The 16,349-nt window shown below is 39.8% G+C and overlaps 1 protein-coding gene across 3 annotated transcripts in view; it reads left to right on the top strand.

The window, feature by feature from the left end:
• The first annotated feature begins 5,225 nt into the window (after nucleotides 1-5,225).
• The window catches only part of ANAPC4 (anaphase promoting complex subunit 4), a 41,313-nt gene continuing 30,189 nt past the window's right edge, over nucleotides 5,226-16,349 (top strand). Inside the window, exons 1-10 of one of the 3 annotated variants that reach the window (XM_060148409.1) lie at nucleotides 5,226-5,546; nucleotides 8,345-8,450; nucleotides 10,149-10,281; nucleotides 11,812-11,886; nucleotides 12,002-12,028; nucleotides 12,121-12,165; nucleotides 12,817-12,901; nucleotides 13,538-13,642; nucleotides 14,930-15,013; nucleotides 16,086-16,172. In XM_060148409.1, coding sequence (XP_060004392.1) covers nucleotides 5,418-5,546; nucleotides 8,345-8,450; nucleotides 10,149-10,281; nucleotides 11,812-11,886; nucleotides 12,002-12,028; nucleotides 12,121-12,165; nucleotides 12,817-12,901; nucleotides 13,538-13,642; nucleotides 14,930-15,013; nucleotides 16,086-16,172 — 876 coding nt within the window. In that variant the 5' untranslated portion in view covers nucleotides 5,226-5,417. Of the gene's footprint in view, nucleotides 5,547-8,344; nucleotides 8,451-9,546; nucleotides 9,565-10,148; nucleotides 10,282-11,811; nucleotides 11,887-12,001; nucleotides 12,029-12,120; nucleotides 12,166-12,816; nucleotides 12,902-13,537; nucleotides 13,643-14,929; nucleotides 15,014-16,085; nucleotides 16,173-16,349 lie in introns of those variants that run through there. The other 2 variants (XM_060148408.1, XM_060148410.1) reach the window with 2 other exon arrangements.

Below are 16,349 nucleotides of genomic sequence, written 5' to 3'. Positions count from 1 at the left end.
GTGAAGGGAGTCGCATGAATTTTTTGGTTTCCCAGGGCATCTAAAAGTTACATTTATACCACACTGTAGTCTGTTAAGTGCGCAGCAGCATTGTCTAAAAAAAAATCCACATACCTGAATTTAAAAATACTTTATTACTAAAACATGCTAAAACATCATCTCATAACACAAGGATGCCACAGACCTTCAATTTGTAAAACAAACCACAATATCTACGAAGCACAATAAAACAAGATATTTAATTTTTAAATATAAAATCACAGCCTATAAAAGGTGCTTGTCTGATACCACCTCCTTCGTGATGTCCTTGTTGGTGTCTCCAGTGGAACAGTATGTCTCTTACCAGTGAAATAAAAATAGGTGTGTGTCTGTGTGTCTTTTCATTTCTACTTCTTTTCAGGTACTTAAATCATGCCCTGCATTAGAACAACTCTTTGTGCTTGTTTCCCCTGTGTAGATTAGAAACTCGTTAATGGCAGGGGCCTGTGGACATCATCGTGAACGTTCACTGGCTCCCAGAGCTGTGTCTCGCACATGGTGATATCAGAGACAACCAGTTGCAGTATGCATGGCCTCATTCCTCCTCCCACAAGCCTGGGAAGCAGGCGCCCAGGCTAACACCGTTCTCCACCCTCCAAGTAGAAGCTGCTCCTAAATACGGACCGGGTGAATGGAGATGGCCACTTATGCCTCCAAGCCCAGCTGTGCTGCCTGACAGTAAGATGCTAATACACTTAGAGCTCCCCAAGGAAGAAAAGCTTAAAAAAATGCAAAGGAAAATCCAATTTGACTTACTTGATGCGGTTTTAATTGGAACATTAGGACATGGGTTAAATTACTTGAGGGTCAGCTAGAAAGTCACTGCAAAAAAGTGAAGATAAGAACTCTACTATTTGATTTCAAGTGACTTAGTATAAATGTTAACTCAGCAAGACTGAGGGGGGAAAAAGCACCAAAAGTAAGCAAGCAGATCGCAGAGATCTGAGGGGTGAGTTTTATCCCATTAGCTGGACAGTCACAAGATTCTCACACTACTGTGTTGCTTAGTAGCCCTGCAGACTAGCAGCGTGACATCTGGTGATCTCTAAGAAACGAAGCCTGATTAGATGGGCCAGCTTCTTCATCTGAAAATGTGGAGGTGAGGAAAGGGAGAAAACTAGAGATAGACAGCCTAAACATTCCACATGCTTAGAGGACAAAAGGAAATAAAAGTTGCTGCCTGCTAACTTTACAATTAATACATGAGCCAGGTGAGTCAAATAAAATGAAAAGTAACTCTAATTCTACCACCCAGACATAACCACTGTCACACATGTGTGTGTTCTTCCAAAGATTGTTTCTTGTGTAAAAGCTATACAGACACTCTAAAATTTCCCCCACAAAAATGGAACTATTAAAATATACTGTTTGTAATCCTCTCCTCATAAACATGTTGTGAACATCAATTTATACCTGTAACAACGGTATTATTCTTCAGTATGCATGTACTGTATTTAATCAGTCTCTTATGGTTGGACATCTAAATTGTTTGCATTTTTCACTAGTGTAAACAACTCTATGGTGAACATACTTATACTCATTTTTTCTTATTTCCTTAAGGTAAGTTCCTATACATACAAATACTGGTTCTGTAGCTCTTAGAACTTTTTTTCCAGATGGGAGTCACATGAGTTGGTCTCCGAACAGCATCTGAAGTGGTCGTGGGAGACAAGGAAAGCACCACGAACTGACAGTCTAGACCCACATCTCCCAGACGCGCTTCAAACGTAAAACCATCCTTTGAGTAGTAATGATTGATTGTCATATTGAACACTATGGATGGGCCGCTTTGCCACCATCACTCCCACCCGTTCCATCATGTGCCTGCTGTGGGATTTGGGGGAAGGTTGACTGACATCCGCTCCAGCTCTTGGGGAGAAGTTTTTATAGGGCATAATTCCACCCCCTTTACCTGTGAGTGATTTCAGCGAGGCTCAGGATAGGGGCTGGTCTAATTACAACGCAGCTCAGTACTTTAGTCTTGTGACTGGTGAAGAGACGCTCATTCTTCCTTCTGAATGAGGAAGCCTGTAGCTCCAGGTGCTGTCGGCAGTCTTCCAGCAAACACATGGGGAGCCAGCTTTATGGTAGTGCACACCTTGAGCTGGGTCCCTGGTGACTCCAAGTTGCTGGATCTAGTCTGCCCTGAAGTTGGCCCCATGACTGGACTTGTAATTTACATGAGCCGACACATTCTAGTTATTACTTGTGCCACTGCGACCACGGCAGGGCAGAGAGATTCTATCACTAACATTTATTTCTTTTTCCAGCAAATCCAGTTAATTTGCTTATTTTGTATGTTTCACTTACTTTTTGACTTCAAAATAGGCCTCTCAAAATAACAGCCTTTCCACCTGGCCTAGATCAGTCACATCCCATACAACTCCCATCTTCCATCCCTGTACACTGTGAGTCCCACATCTCTGCTCGGGCTCTGACCTTTCCCCTTCACACCTGCCTTTTCAGCTGCCTTTTGGCCATCACAGATGGATTTTCACACCACACCTCCACCTGAACACAGTCCCCACTGAACTCCTTTGCTCTGGTCTACTTTCCCTCCCTTCCCCTCATACTTCCCTCATATCCCACCCCACCCAACAACAACCAGTTCTCTACTCCCTGAGTCTGTGCGCCCAAATATCCCAACCTGTCTTGACTACTCCCTTGCTTTCATTCCCCCGATCTAATCAATAATCTGTTCATGTTATCCTACTTCAGAAATGTCTCTGCAATCACCTCCTGCAAACCCCCTCTCCCCTTCTCCGCCTCTACCCAACTAGTCTTCCTTCCTTTCTAACCCATCATCAGCCTTGGCACGAGAATTAAGGTCTTGCATGACTGATGAACCAGTGTGATGCCGTCAACAACACGCCCCTCCGCCAACAACCTCTGTTCTCAACTTCCTGCCTTTCAGAATCTAACCCCACACCGTTATAACACGTGGAAAGGTGCCGTCGGTGTGAGCTAGCCCAAGGGGTGTAGTGATCAAAGAAACAGCCTAGCTACCAAAAAGTTATTTCAAAAGAGCTAGCCACTGCATTTTCTTTTCAAGCGCTAGGAAGAGGATAGATTAATATACATCATGGGAATTCTTAAAGTCTATTTTCTCTTCATTTCCCTCACCCCTTTCCCACTTCCCACTCTGCACATTTGTATCTCCCGTCTTTGCCTGATCCCTGGGCCTTTTGATCCTGTGCCACATAAGCACAAGTAAACCATTTTGACTAAGCAGTGTTTTCCTTAGAGAATGGGGAAGGCAAAGAAATGGAGTGGGTAAAGCCAAAGTCTCCTTTATGGGGCAGTGAGAAAAAGAAAAGGCTGGAAATACCGTGTGTTAACAGCTCTTGTCCTATGGCTACTTCGGATCATTTCCAGTAACAATCCCTGCCACCCACTCCCGCTGACACGCATGAGGTGCTATGGCCACACCTGGAACTTCACACCTATGCTGTTTCCTGTGTTGTTATACATGCCTTCTGGGTAATTCATACTCTTCTGTGAAGGTTTCATAATATGCAGGTAGTTACTCTCGTCTGTCTTGTAGCACTGAGTGTATAGTTCTATTAACAGTCCTTTCCATGTGTTGTATGAGGGTTCATATTCAGGATAAGTTTCAGGAAAATGGCATTCAGTTGTCATAAGATTGTTAAGCGGATAAAGATATTGGACCCCCCACCATGTAGGTTATCTATTGCCACCTGTTGGAGGATGGAGAAGGTATCTTGAGATCAGACTATGAGGCAGGCAGCTATTATATAATCCATGGATACGCTTATCCGGTAACTTACAGGATGGGATCAAGCAGAAGACGGTCTGGAAGGATTCACAGCTGCACTCGGCATCGCCGAAGGACCACTGGGACAATTTTATAGTTCACCTAGAGAAACAGGAAGTGCATTCGTTAAGTCAAGATTTATGAATGGGTAACTAGTCTTGTGGGTGCCAGGAATACGTCAGGGAAGGTCTTCATCATTGCTTGGGGACTAACAGAGCATAGAGGCCACCTGGTCCTAATGATTATTAAACAATTAACTACAATGCCCTTGACAGAGAAGTGATTTACCGCACAGTACAGTCCTGGGTAGGGCAGTGGAAGGACGGGAGGAACTGTACGTGCCCAAGGTGGCATCAGTTGTGCTAGCAATCACACACCACCCCAGAACATTAAATAATACCCAAAAATGCATTTCATGAATAACAAAGGCAAGTCCATTCTCACCTTAGGATATTGCCTGTGGGTGAATTTGGGGGACATTCTAAATTGTTTGCAGAAAAGGCAAGGGAAAAAGTCTATCTCAGGAAGCAGGGTAAACATGAGGAGTTACAAATCGCCTGGCACAAGAGTGCCTCGAATATTTGTTGCTGAATGAATTAGTCTACCTCTGTCACCTTCATCCCAGGGGCTAGATCCAGACAGAGGGCAGGAAGACGGGGCTTGTTGCAAATTGAAGATCCTGCCTCCTTTCTACTTTGAACAAGTAAAAGAAGTGAAAGTTAGATAGATGGCTTTCTACCACAGACTTTAAGATCAAGAATCACAGGATGATACTGTCACATTCTCTTAACCAGGTTCATAACTTGTGGAAACTTTTAAACAAGTTAACACATTTAAATGTGTGACAAGAAGCATCAGATGGGTTCTGATTCACATAACCCGCCAGGCTGACCTGTGAACCTTACAGAGCAGAGCCTCTGTCCCGTGCATTTGTGTAGCTCAGGCTCCTTCACATAGTAGATGCTCCAATAGCTACGGGACAAATCCTGGCTGAGCCCACAGTCCTCATTTATCATGGTGGGGGCTAATACTACTAATAAGTTGTAGGCATGGGATAAAGAATCAAGATATTTGCCTATGTCAGAGGTTTTAGAGTATGACTCTCCTACCTTGGCTGCAAAGTGGCAGCACCTAGAGCGTTTTAATAAATATTGGTCCCATTCCGTATTAATTCTCTTTTAATCGTCTGGGGTTCTGCCTGGGCAGGGTTTTAAAAAAAACAAAACAAAACCAAAAAAACCCACAACGCTCTCTACTGAGCACCCAAGGCTGAGACCCACTGGTTTAGAAACTATCGAAGAGGTTCCGGCGGTTCGAGAGCGCGCCTCCGTGCTCTCGCGAGGAAGTCCGGCTACCGGAAGTGCTCGGAGCGCGCGCGCGCGCGCGGCGGCGGGAGCCGACGTGCTGGGGGAGAACTGGAAGCAGAGGCTTCCTGGGTCGCGTTACCTGCCGTGAGGCATCTGGCAAGTACCGCCACCCTCCGGGCTCTGTGCGAAGGGCCGGGGGCGGAGGCGGCGCCGCCGCCGCCGCCGGGCCCGGGCAGGGCGGCCTGGGGGGGCCCCTGCCGGCCTCCGATTAGGGGTGTAGTTGCAGGGCCGCCCCCATGTTGCGTTTCCCGACCTGTTTCCCGTCCTTCCGGGTGGTGGGAGAGAAGCAGCTTCCGCAGGAGATCATCTTCCTGGTCTGGTCACCCAAGCGGGATCTCATTGCTCTGGCCAATACGGCGGGCGAGGTGAGTGAACCGGCGTGCAGCCCCGAGGACACCGAGCCCGGGCCACCTGTGTACCCCGCCCCTTCCTCCAGCCCTGCTGAAAACTTTAAGTGAATCTAAGGGGCCACATATGGGAAAGGTCATTTATACGCCCACCTCCCGCATTTTATGGCCAGAACAACAGTTTTCATGCAGCTTAACGCAGTCATTAAAGTCCTGCATCCCCAAGACTTTCAGTTATTTGTTAAATGGGCTTTTTAAAGGCTCATGTGTCACTCATGAGCTAGACATAGTAGTAGGTCCACAGAGTCTGCAGTTAGTTTACTTGCAGTTTAGGCAGAAGAAAGATGAGTTATTGTCAGACTTGAGCTGCGAATGTGCGTGTCTATAGCTGCCACAGAGGATGTTTAAGAATCTTTATTCTCAAACATCCACAGAGGATGTTTAAAAATCTTTATTTATTCTGTTGTCCAAGTTATACAGAATGGGTTGGATAGCCATCACTGGATTCCTGATGGAATGTGCACGAGTGTTGTCAGCATTTCTAGTTCACATTGTATTACGCTTCATCAGGTGTAACCGGGTTGTAGCTTTCTGCTGAGAGGTTTGTTACTTGGCAGCCATTTTGTAAGGAAACCTTCACCTTGGCTTCCTTACTCCTTTGGCCTTTTGGCAGGGTTCCTGATAGTTATCTGGCCGGGTGAGAGTTGTGTGGTGTGCAGCCAACCTTGGAAACTAGGTGGTAAAGAGAACTTAGCAGTCAGGGAAACTTAGCAGCCTGCAAAACTGTGTTGACTGTCATGACCTCGTTGTCAGGGTATTGATATCTGCTTTCTCAAGGCCCTCGATGAAATCTTCTAGTCTCCCTCCACTGCCAGGGTGTTTTGGAACGCTGTCCTGGCCCTGAGAGGAGTGCAGTTAGTACAGCCACAGCAGTAGGAGAGAAGGGAGAGAATAGGAGCATCACTGTGATAGATGGAGAGATGTAATCAATTGTGGGCATTTGTTGCTTCCGTTTTCTCAGTGAAGAAGAAGGGGCGCTGTTTAGGAGTGAGGATGGAGAAGAAAATATTGGAATTTTGAGGAGAAAAGAGAGGTATGAAAAAGCTGACAAGTGGACTGGTGAAACTTGGTAGGATTGTTCGTCAGTATTAAGAGCCACATGAGGTTAGTGATTTTGTAGTGAAACTGGTGAGCATGGTTGTATGTCTCTTCTGTTCAGCTGTATGGGTGCAGGCGTGGTTGGGTTTAACCAGAGTTGTGTGACTAACTGTGACAAAGCAAGAGAGATGCAAGGGGGTGGAAGTTATATGTAAGAGGAATGATTGTAATGATGAACTTTGGATTGTAACCTGATTAAGTAGAGAAGTGAGGTCACGTGTTGGGTGAGGGACAATGAGTTGGTCAGTGGTAGAGTCAATGGCTTGTATGTCTTGGTGAGGTTGAAGAATTGAAGTTGGGTATCTGGGATGAGCAGGAGAGATGCAGGTGGTGATGGAAAGTGGGAGGTTTGCAACTGAAGATTATGGCAGCATTTGTAGTTGTTGGTAATGACAAGGTCACAGGCATGACACTGAGAGTGACTGAGGTGAGGTAGAGGATGTGATCATTGAAGAAGAGGTAGTTGAGCACCAAAAAGCCAGGACATTGTATCTCTTGAAATCGCCAAGAATGATGATGAGTAGTGTTGGAAAGCGTGAGTGAGCCAGACAGGAATCCAAATCTCCCAGGAATGGGGGGGGCGGGGGGGAGGCCTAGGAGGCTATAGGTGACTGCAGTTAAGAGGGATAGCAGGTGGTATGGTCTGATTGCATATGATTCAAAGTTAGAGGATTTTAGAGAAGAGAAGAAAAACCAGCCAGAAATGACATCAAGGAGGAAATCTTTATCTCCTAGCCCAGTAGTAGTATAGGGCACATGGTGTGCAAAACGGCCACCACCTGAGAATCCTGTAGGGAAGCAGTGTCCTCAGGTGAGAAGTACATTTCAGGGAAGACAGTGAAGATACAGGGGATTTTGATACCTGACCATGAATTCCAGAGGGCACAGAGGAAGGGTTTCAGAAGTAAGGAAAGTCAGAGATGGGCTCAGAAAAGAGCCCTGGGTCTCGGGGATGAGCGATTCCTTGGGAGTCCTGGCTTCCCTGTAACCAAGAGTGAAGGAAGGATGCTATGAGATAAGGCAGGGAGTGGTAAAGCTGTGAGTACAGGAAACTAAGAAGGTGTGTGTGTGGGGGGGGCGGGAATCTTCAGGAGCACATGCAGTTCGAGGCCTTTTCTTCATTTCTACCGGTTGTATAGAGGAGAGAGTAGGGACAGTTTTACTTTTGAAGCACAAGGAGCTCCAGGGCGTCATCTTAATCCTCCAAGGTGGGAATATACCCAGTGGAAATGGAAATTTAGAATGACTAAGTGACTTGTCTGAGATCCATGGCCAGTAAGTGACACAGCTGAAATTGTCTGATTCCAAGTTTAGTGTTATTTGATCTTACACAGCTGCCTTTCTAGTTCTGTTTGTGTCCTTTATTGCTTTTTTCGTTATCTTCTTGGACAGCCTTATTCCTTTTCTAAAAGGTAAGTCTCTTATTGACATGAAAGTTAGGAAATGTATAGGGTACAGGGTTAAATTAGACCTTGTTTCAGCCATTTCTTTGAAAATACCTTAAGTTCATTCAGACACTTTTGTCTTCGAATTTCTTCTGATAGCTAAATATTATATTTGATATGATTTTTTAAAAAATTTATAGTGGGGATCTAGGTATATTTTATTTTTGGAAACGGATTTTTTATTATTTGCCATTATTATCTGTTTTGTCTCAGGTTTTACTTCATCGACTTGCAAGTTTTCATCGAGTTTGGAGTTTTCCACCAAATGAAAATACAGGAAAGGAAGTGACCTGTCTGGCTTGGAGACCAGATGGCAAACGTAATGATAGTATTGTAAAAAATACATTTTTGTTTTTCAGAAGGAGTATTCTGTAAAGAGAATTTATTTCCAGAAAGAATTTATTGTTCTTATTATATACTAGAATTCTAAATTTGGGAACTTTGCCTTTTTTTCAAATGCTTTAAAGTGTTTTCATAGAACTCAGATTAATTCTACCATCTTGTTTCTTGGCAAAGATATCTCTAAAACGAAATCTGACTTCTTGGCAAAGATAAGGCTGAAAAGAAATTTGATAGGAATATACAGAGTACTTTGGTTTTGTTCTTTCGCTGTCGTGTTGTCCTGCACTGTTTGCCCTAAGCTTCATTTGTCACTCACTAGTCAGTTCAGTACCATCATGGCCCTTTTCTCCCCAGAATGTGTTTTAGCATTAAATGTGTGGCTCATAAATATTCTCTCTGCACATTTGCTTGCCTCACCTGAAGGACTGTCAGTTCTGACCCGCTTCCTGCAACTTCTGTGTGATCTTACTCCTTTTGGTGCCCTGTATGTTGTAGCTTGCTGCATTGTAGCTCTGAGGACTGAACTCTCCTCTTCCATGTGTTGTTACAAGGACAGTCATTGTTTGAGCTGTTGTACATGTCCAGTCAGCACAGGAAAATGCTACAAATCATACAGCTTAAAGTTCATATGTATCATTGGTGCTTAAAAAAAGAAAAAGAATTGTTTTTGTAAAATGATATGTACTCCTCATTGCTTACTTTTTTTCTAGATAAATATAAGTATGTAAAAATGCCCTGAAAGCCTGTCACTTTACAGTTAACAACTATTTTTGTCTGTACTCATTTTGCTCCGTTCTTGTTTCATCTTTTACGTAAAAACAAAGTATGTGTAAAATTAGAGAACTTTTGTAAGTAATAATTTGAGATCTTGCACTATTCATCCAAAAATGCCACGATCTCAAAAATTATGAAAGTCAGTGTGTGTGAAAATGTATTTAAGTAGATGATATTTTTATCATTAAAAAATGTCTTGTGATTTTCGACAGTAAAATAGGGTTTTTTTGGGTAATGATTATTTCAAGATTGCTTTAAATCGTTTTGAAGAAGAGGAGACTTGGATTGCCTCACATCTAGCAAAGCTGCATATATTGGTATACAGTGAAACTCACAGCCCTCTATTTAGAAATTCTTCAATTTGATATGTTAGGACGATGTTAATGACTTATGTAGAGAAACTATACTAGATAATTCAGCCACAGTGAAAGGAAGAAGACCCATCGGTATTTGATGGCCCTGTTCATTAAGGGTTAGAAATAAAAAAGGAATGAAAAACCTTCCAAGAACCAAGCAGATGGAATCACTTTTCAGCTTTTGGGTGGGGACCAATATGTCTTGGTGATAATGATATTATTGTTTATTTGTTGATGCCTGTTCTGTATTTTCTGCTTGGCATCAAGGTTCCAGTCTAGAGGCTGTGATACGTAAGATGTTAAGAACAGTACACGAGAAAGTAGTAGATTGCTCATGAAAGTTTGAGCATTTGAAAATAAGCGTAGGTAACAGCATAACTATATGCAAAGATATCTTTTAGTTTTTTAATTATTTAAAGCAAGGATTTGGGGGTTAAATCATTTCTATGATTATGTTGTATTTAAAGTAGTAAAATTGGGGAAGCAATGAAATACCTATTTTTCTCAAATATTGCACTAACTTATTCTGATTATTTCTTCTTTAGTTTTGGCCTTTGCTCTTGCTGACACCAAGAAAATCGTTTTGTGTGATGTAGAAAAACCTGAAAGCTTGCACTCTTTTTCTGTGGAGGCTCCAGTTTCTTGTATGCATTGGATGGAAGTGACCGTCGAGAGCAGGTTGAGTAATAAAAAAAGAAAAACCCCAGTAGTCACAGTAGGATGTTTTTGAAATTCTCATTTTTTAAAAATGGAAACTTAGGAGTATCTGGGTGTTGAGTATGTGTACATTGCATTTAACTTTTTGTTTTAAGCTTATCAAGATGCAGTTTTTTTAATGCTCTGTTGGGTTTTTTTTCTCTTGAAAAAATCTCTTTTCTTATTGGAGCAGTAACGCCTCAATGGCCAAGATTTTTCTTTTCAGTTATTTTTAACGGTTTATATCGATGACTTATACATTCAAGGAATATTAATTAAAATCATTGATTAGCAAATTGAGGTTCTGTTTTCCTTTTCACCATATATTTCACCTGGAGCTTTGTGTTTTTGTGTCCCAGTAAATATTCTTAGAGTACAAAGAGTGCTGAATTGAGCATTCTGTTTTGATGCTGAATGGGTTCTTTCTGAGTTCATGGTCCCTATAGTTTCCTTATTTTGTGAAAATAGTTTTGCCTTAGTCTGTGAAGTCAAGTACTACGCCAGGTTTGCAGTAAAGATGGCTTAAAGAATCAATGGGCTTAGTGAATACTGAAAATAAAAGTTTCTTTTTTGAGGAAATACGATAATTTTCTTTTCATTCTAATTAAGTTTTAAGTTAATATCAAATGAATTTGTAAATCCTGATTATTAATTGACAGATTTCCTAAGAAAGGGACTGTAAAGCATTAGATAACAAGGTCTAGCCTGGGGTTTGAAATTCACTGTAGATAAAACAGTGATTAATCCATCATCAAATAAAGGTTGTAAATGGCCATGTGAATTCATAGAAGATTAGAGGAACAGAATATACCATGTAATTTCTATCTCAGTCCAGTTACCTGCTAAGTGTATTCCTAACACGCTTTTCATTAAGAGTTCAGAAATATTATGTGGAGATTCCAGGGTCTCTCAGGACACTACTTTTTCACCTTCTTACTCATTTATTTCCAGCCATATTCGTAGATAGGATTGAAAAAAAGGGGGGGGGATAAATAAGACTGTTTCAAAATACGTGGTGTCATCTTATGTACTTGCTGGGTTTTTACATCTTCATATGTATGGAAGCTATAGAAGCCATCATTACATTATATAATAATTGCAGTGTTCTTTACAGTTACTCTTGGAACTCATATGTTCAGTGTTGGTTCTTAGAGGAGAGTTAAGTCAGTCAGTCTGTATCTGGTGCTGATACTGAATACATTTGAATACATTTCATATGCTGAGAAAATTGTTTATAAATATTTGTTCCTCTAAATATAAAGTGGGTAGGCTGATTTTTTTTCCCCAGAAATAACGTTATAAGTAAATGAAGAAATTCCAACTTTTCTATTTCTTGTTTGTGATTGTTATAGTGACTATTTTACAGTGATAAACTGTGTGTGGCATCTGTTTACTTGGTAATGTGTGATGTATAAAATTGGGCATTTAAAAAAATTGGTATTTTTTAATGGAAAGAAAAGTAGAATCTTTGTTTTTATAATACTTGTTTTTGTTTTGTTTTCACCTTTTTAGTGTTCTAACGTCCTTTTATAATTCTGAGGATGAATCAAATCTTCTCTTACCGAAACTTCCTACACTGCCCAAAAAGTAAGTATCAGAGTTTAATTTCATTGGAATTAATCTTGCAGATTTCTTTCCTTCCCTTTTAACACTGACAATTTTCTCATGTGTTTTAAAAAATGCATTTCTGGTTTTTTTCTAGTTATAACAACACCTCAAAAATATTTAGGTAAGATATGCCTTTTTTCCTTGCAAGTAAGATACTCTTTTATTATTTGAAAGATATAGTTAAAGATAACCCAATTTATTTTTATATTTTAGTGAAGAAAATTCTGATGAAATTATTAAGCTTTTGGGAGACGTCAGGTAAATCTTGCAGATATCTTAAATATTTAACAAGTCTTATTTTCTTAAATTTGATATTTGATATTTGAGACAGTTTTTAGACTAGAGTTCCAAGGACAGTTTCCTTATTTGTCATGTTATTTCATTGCTGACAAATACCTCTGAACAATAAACAGACAATATCTATTATTTACTCGTTCTTATTCTATGATACTTGGTTGTGTCAAGTTTAATATTATGATGTACTTTTATTTTAAAAAGTAAAGGAAGGTGGAAGTGCTAGAGTTTCTAAAATTTAAATTTAAATGTTCAGGTTCTTTAAGCACACTTAATGCATTTAGCATCAGAGCCATGATAAAACTGTTGGCGCTTTATATTAACTGGAAAAGAGATGATTTTGTTATTGAGAGTATACAAATATAATCATCATTAAAATAATATATTCTTATTTTACTGTAAACTGATGTTTTTTTAGGCTGGATGAAATTTATGTTGTTCCTTTGAAAGAAAGGAATAAGCCCAATGTGATTGAGGCTTGGTGAATTTGTTGCGGGATTCAGTTCCCCCACAAGGAAGCTTGAACATGCAGATTATGTGAGGGCAGGAGCGTGTCTTGGGTTAAGAACTCGCTCCTGTCTGTTGTCCTCAGCTTGTTGCATTATTTTTAATTAGGCTTAATATTCTTGTCCTTGGAGGAAGCTCTGCATTTATTGAGCTTTATGCTTATGGAATGTTCAAAATTGCTCGAGTCACTGGGGTAAGTTTTTCTTTAAAATCTTCCTTTTTGTTTCTCTTAGAATATAGCAGCTGACCGATTTATGGAAAAAGAATAAAACATTACTTTTTTTCTTAATTTCAGTTATTGGAATTATTTGTTCTTAAGTGTTAAAAGGATAATTTTCCTACTAAGAATAGTGATATGATGTCTATGAAGATCAGGGGCTCTTAGTGGAATTAGTCAAAAATTTTTTTCTTAACAAAAAGATTGGTATGATACACTGGATTACGATTTAATGTTTTTCTAGTCTTGTGGTGTTTAAGAGCTACACTGTGTGATTGGAAATTGATAAACATCATTAGAAGCAATCTTATGCTCAGTCTCGGTCTTCTCCGTATCTTTTTCTTCTTATTCTTACAGTTCCCTAAATGGATAGAAAACGTTATAGGCTCTGTGGGAATGTTAGTTCTCCAACACTTAGTTTGGGCCCCTTGTTGGGGGTGTGTGTTTGTGTCCTTGCAACTAAGAGGACACATGCCTTCATGTGCCACGTGTGTGGCAGGAGCCAGGCATATGTTTCTGCTTTTTAGAGCTCTGAATATTTGCCTCCTATATTGTAAGCAGATGCAGTCTAGCAATAACACTACATATAATGGAGATTTGACTGTTTTACAGATTGTTGGTACTTGTCTTGCATTATGTCTATCAAGTGATTTGAAATCATTGTCAGTGGTCACAGAAGTTTCCACCAGTGGTGCCCCAGAAGTTTCGTACTTTCAGGTGAGTACTGGAACCTAATAGCAGCAGAGGGTAAATATATATTTTTAAAGGTTTTATAGTTTTTTATTATCCATTTCACTGGATTCTAAGGTCATCAAAACAAAACAAAGCAAAAAAATCGACTTGGAGCTTCTAAGACATATATAGAGTCCTACTGGTGAATACCTTACTATTCCAATGGCACAGCATAGTTATGGTCTATTAATGACTATATTAACTCATTGCTATACCAGTTCCATCTTTGTACCAAGTGTTTTCTTAGGATTCTGACCCTAATAATAATAAAAGCTAATATTTATTAATTGTTTAATACGTGCCCAGTACTGAGTGATTCAGTATAATTCATTTGAATCCTCACAATAACCTAATAAGTAGGTACTATTATCCCCATTTTGTAGTTGAGTAAATGGGCACACAAACTGTAATTTGCTTGGTGAGCATTGGAAAGTGATGCTGCACAGTCTGGCTCCAGAGTTGGTGCTCTTAACTAACACATTGCCTCTTGTGTAAGATGACTGCTTAATGTTGGGAAAACCCTTTTTCATTGTGTGCTGTTTGTATCATAGATTGTGGAAACTGGGCTCCTGTAGATTATTTAGATTGTAGCCTTGTCTTCAAGAAAACCTTCCCTAAAATTTCATCGCAGATAACCCAGCCACTTAGCCTAAGAACGCATGAGCTCTCAAACAAAAGTAGGGTGAAAAGATGCAAGGTGTGATGCATGTGATGCCTTCCAACATTCGTTGTATTCAGAACATCAGAGAACTCTTAACTTCCTGACGTTTGCTGGAACAGTTGTTCATATTTGCTCTTCATCTTAAGGTTCTGTGAAAATGTGATTTCCAGGATTGCATTTGGTGCTGTAATAAAATGATTCACTATTAATGTGAAATTTGTAATAGGTATTTTTCAAACAACTCTATTGAGATAATTCATGTACCATTGTAATAGATATTTCACTTGTATTTATCAATAACTATAATTCCTTTAACATTTTTACAGAAATTTGTGATCATTTTTTAAATTCCTCATAAGAGTGTTATAAGATAGATTATTACATTTATTCTAACTATGTAGAAGGGGTTGCTAACCTCGAGAGGGTGATCTGTGCATAGATAGACACTGCAGATTAGAAAATCCTATGATATTCTGTTACTCTCCAAACCGTTATACTCAAAAGGAGCAGAATCCGGCATAGTCTTTCTGATATGTAGTTAGACTTTGACTCTTCTTTAAAAGAAGTAAATATGTCTGCTTGTAACTTACTTTATTATTTTGATTTGACAGCTTGAAACCAATCTATTGTACTCTTTCTTACCTGAAGTAACTCGAATGGCCAGAAAGTTTACTCACATTTCGGCTCTTTTACAGGTATTTATTTATAGCTTGTTTTATGTGACTGTTTACTATAAATTTCTAATGTTCTGTAAAAAAAAACTTGAAAATCTTACTTCTTAAAGCCAACTTTATGTGGCGGGGGTGTCTAGTCTGATAGACAAGTTTATAATGTCCATTAAAGCAAGAAAGAGAAATTTAATTGAAAATCTACTCTCACCCATCTCTATTTCTCCAAAGGAAAAGAAAAAAAGTAGTTTAAACCTTTTTAAACATTCTCATAAATAAAACAATATTTTGGAATTTTAGAAGTTTTTTTTACAAATAAAATAGTATGGAAAACATCATATCAGTTAGCTTTTGTACATGATAAATGCACCCCAAATTAGCTTGTGATTGGTGTTTTAGTCGACGATTTGGGCTGGGCTCAGCTAGAAGGTTCTGTTGTTCTGGGCCAGGTTCAGCTATTCGGGGCTGGGCTTGGTTGTACATTGGTGGTCAGCTGGCTGGTCCAAGTGTCCCATAGCTGTGATGGCTTTGTCTGGACTGCACATTCCTCATCTCCCAGCCGGCTGGACCAGGCTTGTTCATGAAGTGGTGGCCACGGCAGGGGTGTCAAGAGTGCAAGTGGAAGCATGCAAAACCTTCTGGGGCCTTAGACTTCTGCTTTCGTCACACTAAGCCCCAAGGCCAGCCCGGATTGAAGGACTGGAGAAATTGAGTCTGCATCTGCATAGAGGAGCTACATGTACTTCATGTCAAAGATTTCTGGAGATTAGTGTCTTTTTAAAAGGATACTGTTTGAAAATTGAATAGTTGACCAGTCAGCATTTTGACAGTTACTGTATATAAAATGCATCTTATATGTAGAAAGCTGGAAAATATCTGTTTTACCAGATAAAAATTGAATTTGAGAAAGTTTGATAGTTAAGTGATTATCAAGTGTTAGCTATAGTCTTTTCTTTCTCAGGCTTAACTGAGTTAAAAGTGATTTATAGTAAATTTTGGATTTCTTTGAGACAGTTGACAGTAAGAAACATGTATTATTTAGTTAGCATGTTGACAAATATTTTTTGCTACTTTAATATTTTTTTCTTCTTGTTAATAGTATATAAATTTGTCACTGACATGTATGTGTGAAGCATGGGAAGAAATATTGATGCAAATGGATTCTCGTCTCACCAAGTTTGTGCAGGTAATATACCTGGAGTTTCCCATGGAAGGTGTTAAAGAATGCACGTTATCCTTATTTACTTCATGAAGAACATGAGAAAAATCAGTCTGTTTTGTAAAAGGCTCAGATCATGATTTCTTTCAGACGGTTTGGTCTAACCTCATACTATTATCTCAGAGAGTGATACACCAGCTCTTC

Source organism: Lagenorhynchus albirostris, chromosome 4 (genome assembly GCF_949774975.1).
Source record: "Lagenorhynchus albirostris chromosome 4, mLagAlb1.1, whole genome shotgun sequence".
NCBI lineage: Eukaryota > Metazoa > Chordata > Mammalia > Artiodactyla > Delphinidae > Lagenorhynchus > Lagenorhynchus albirostris.
The sequence above is the reverse complement of the archived record's forward strand: the minus strand, read 5'-3'. Positions and strand labels throughout refer to the sequence as shown.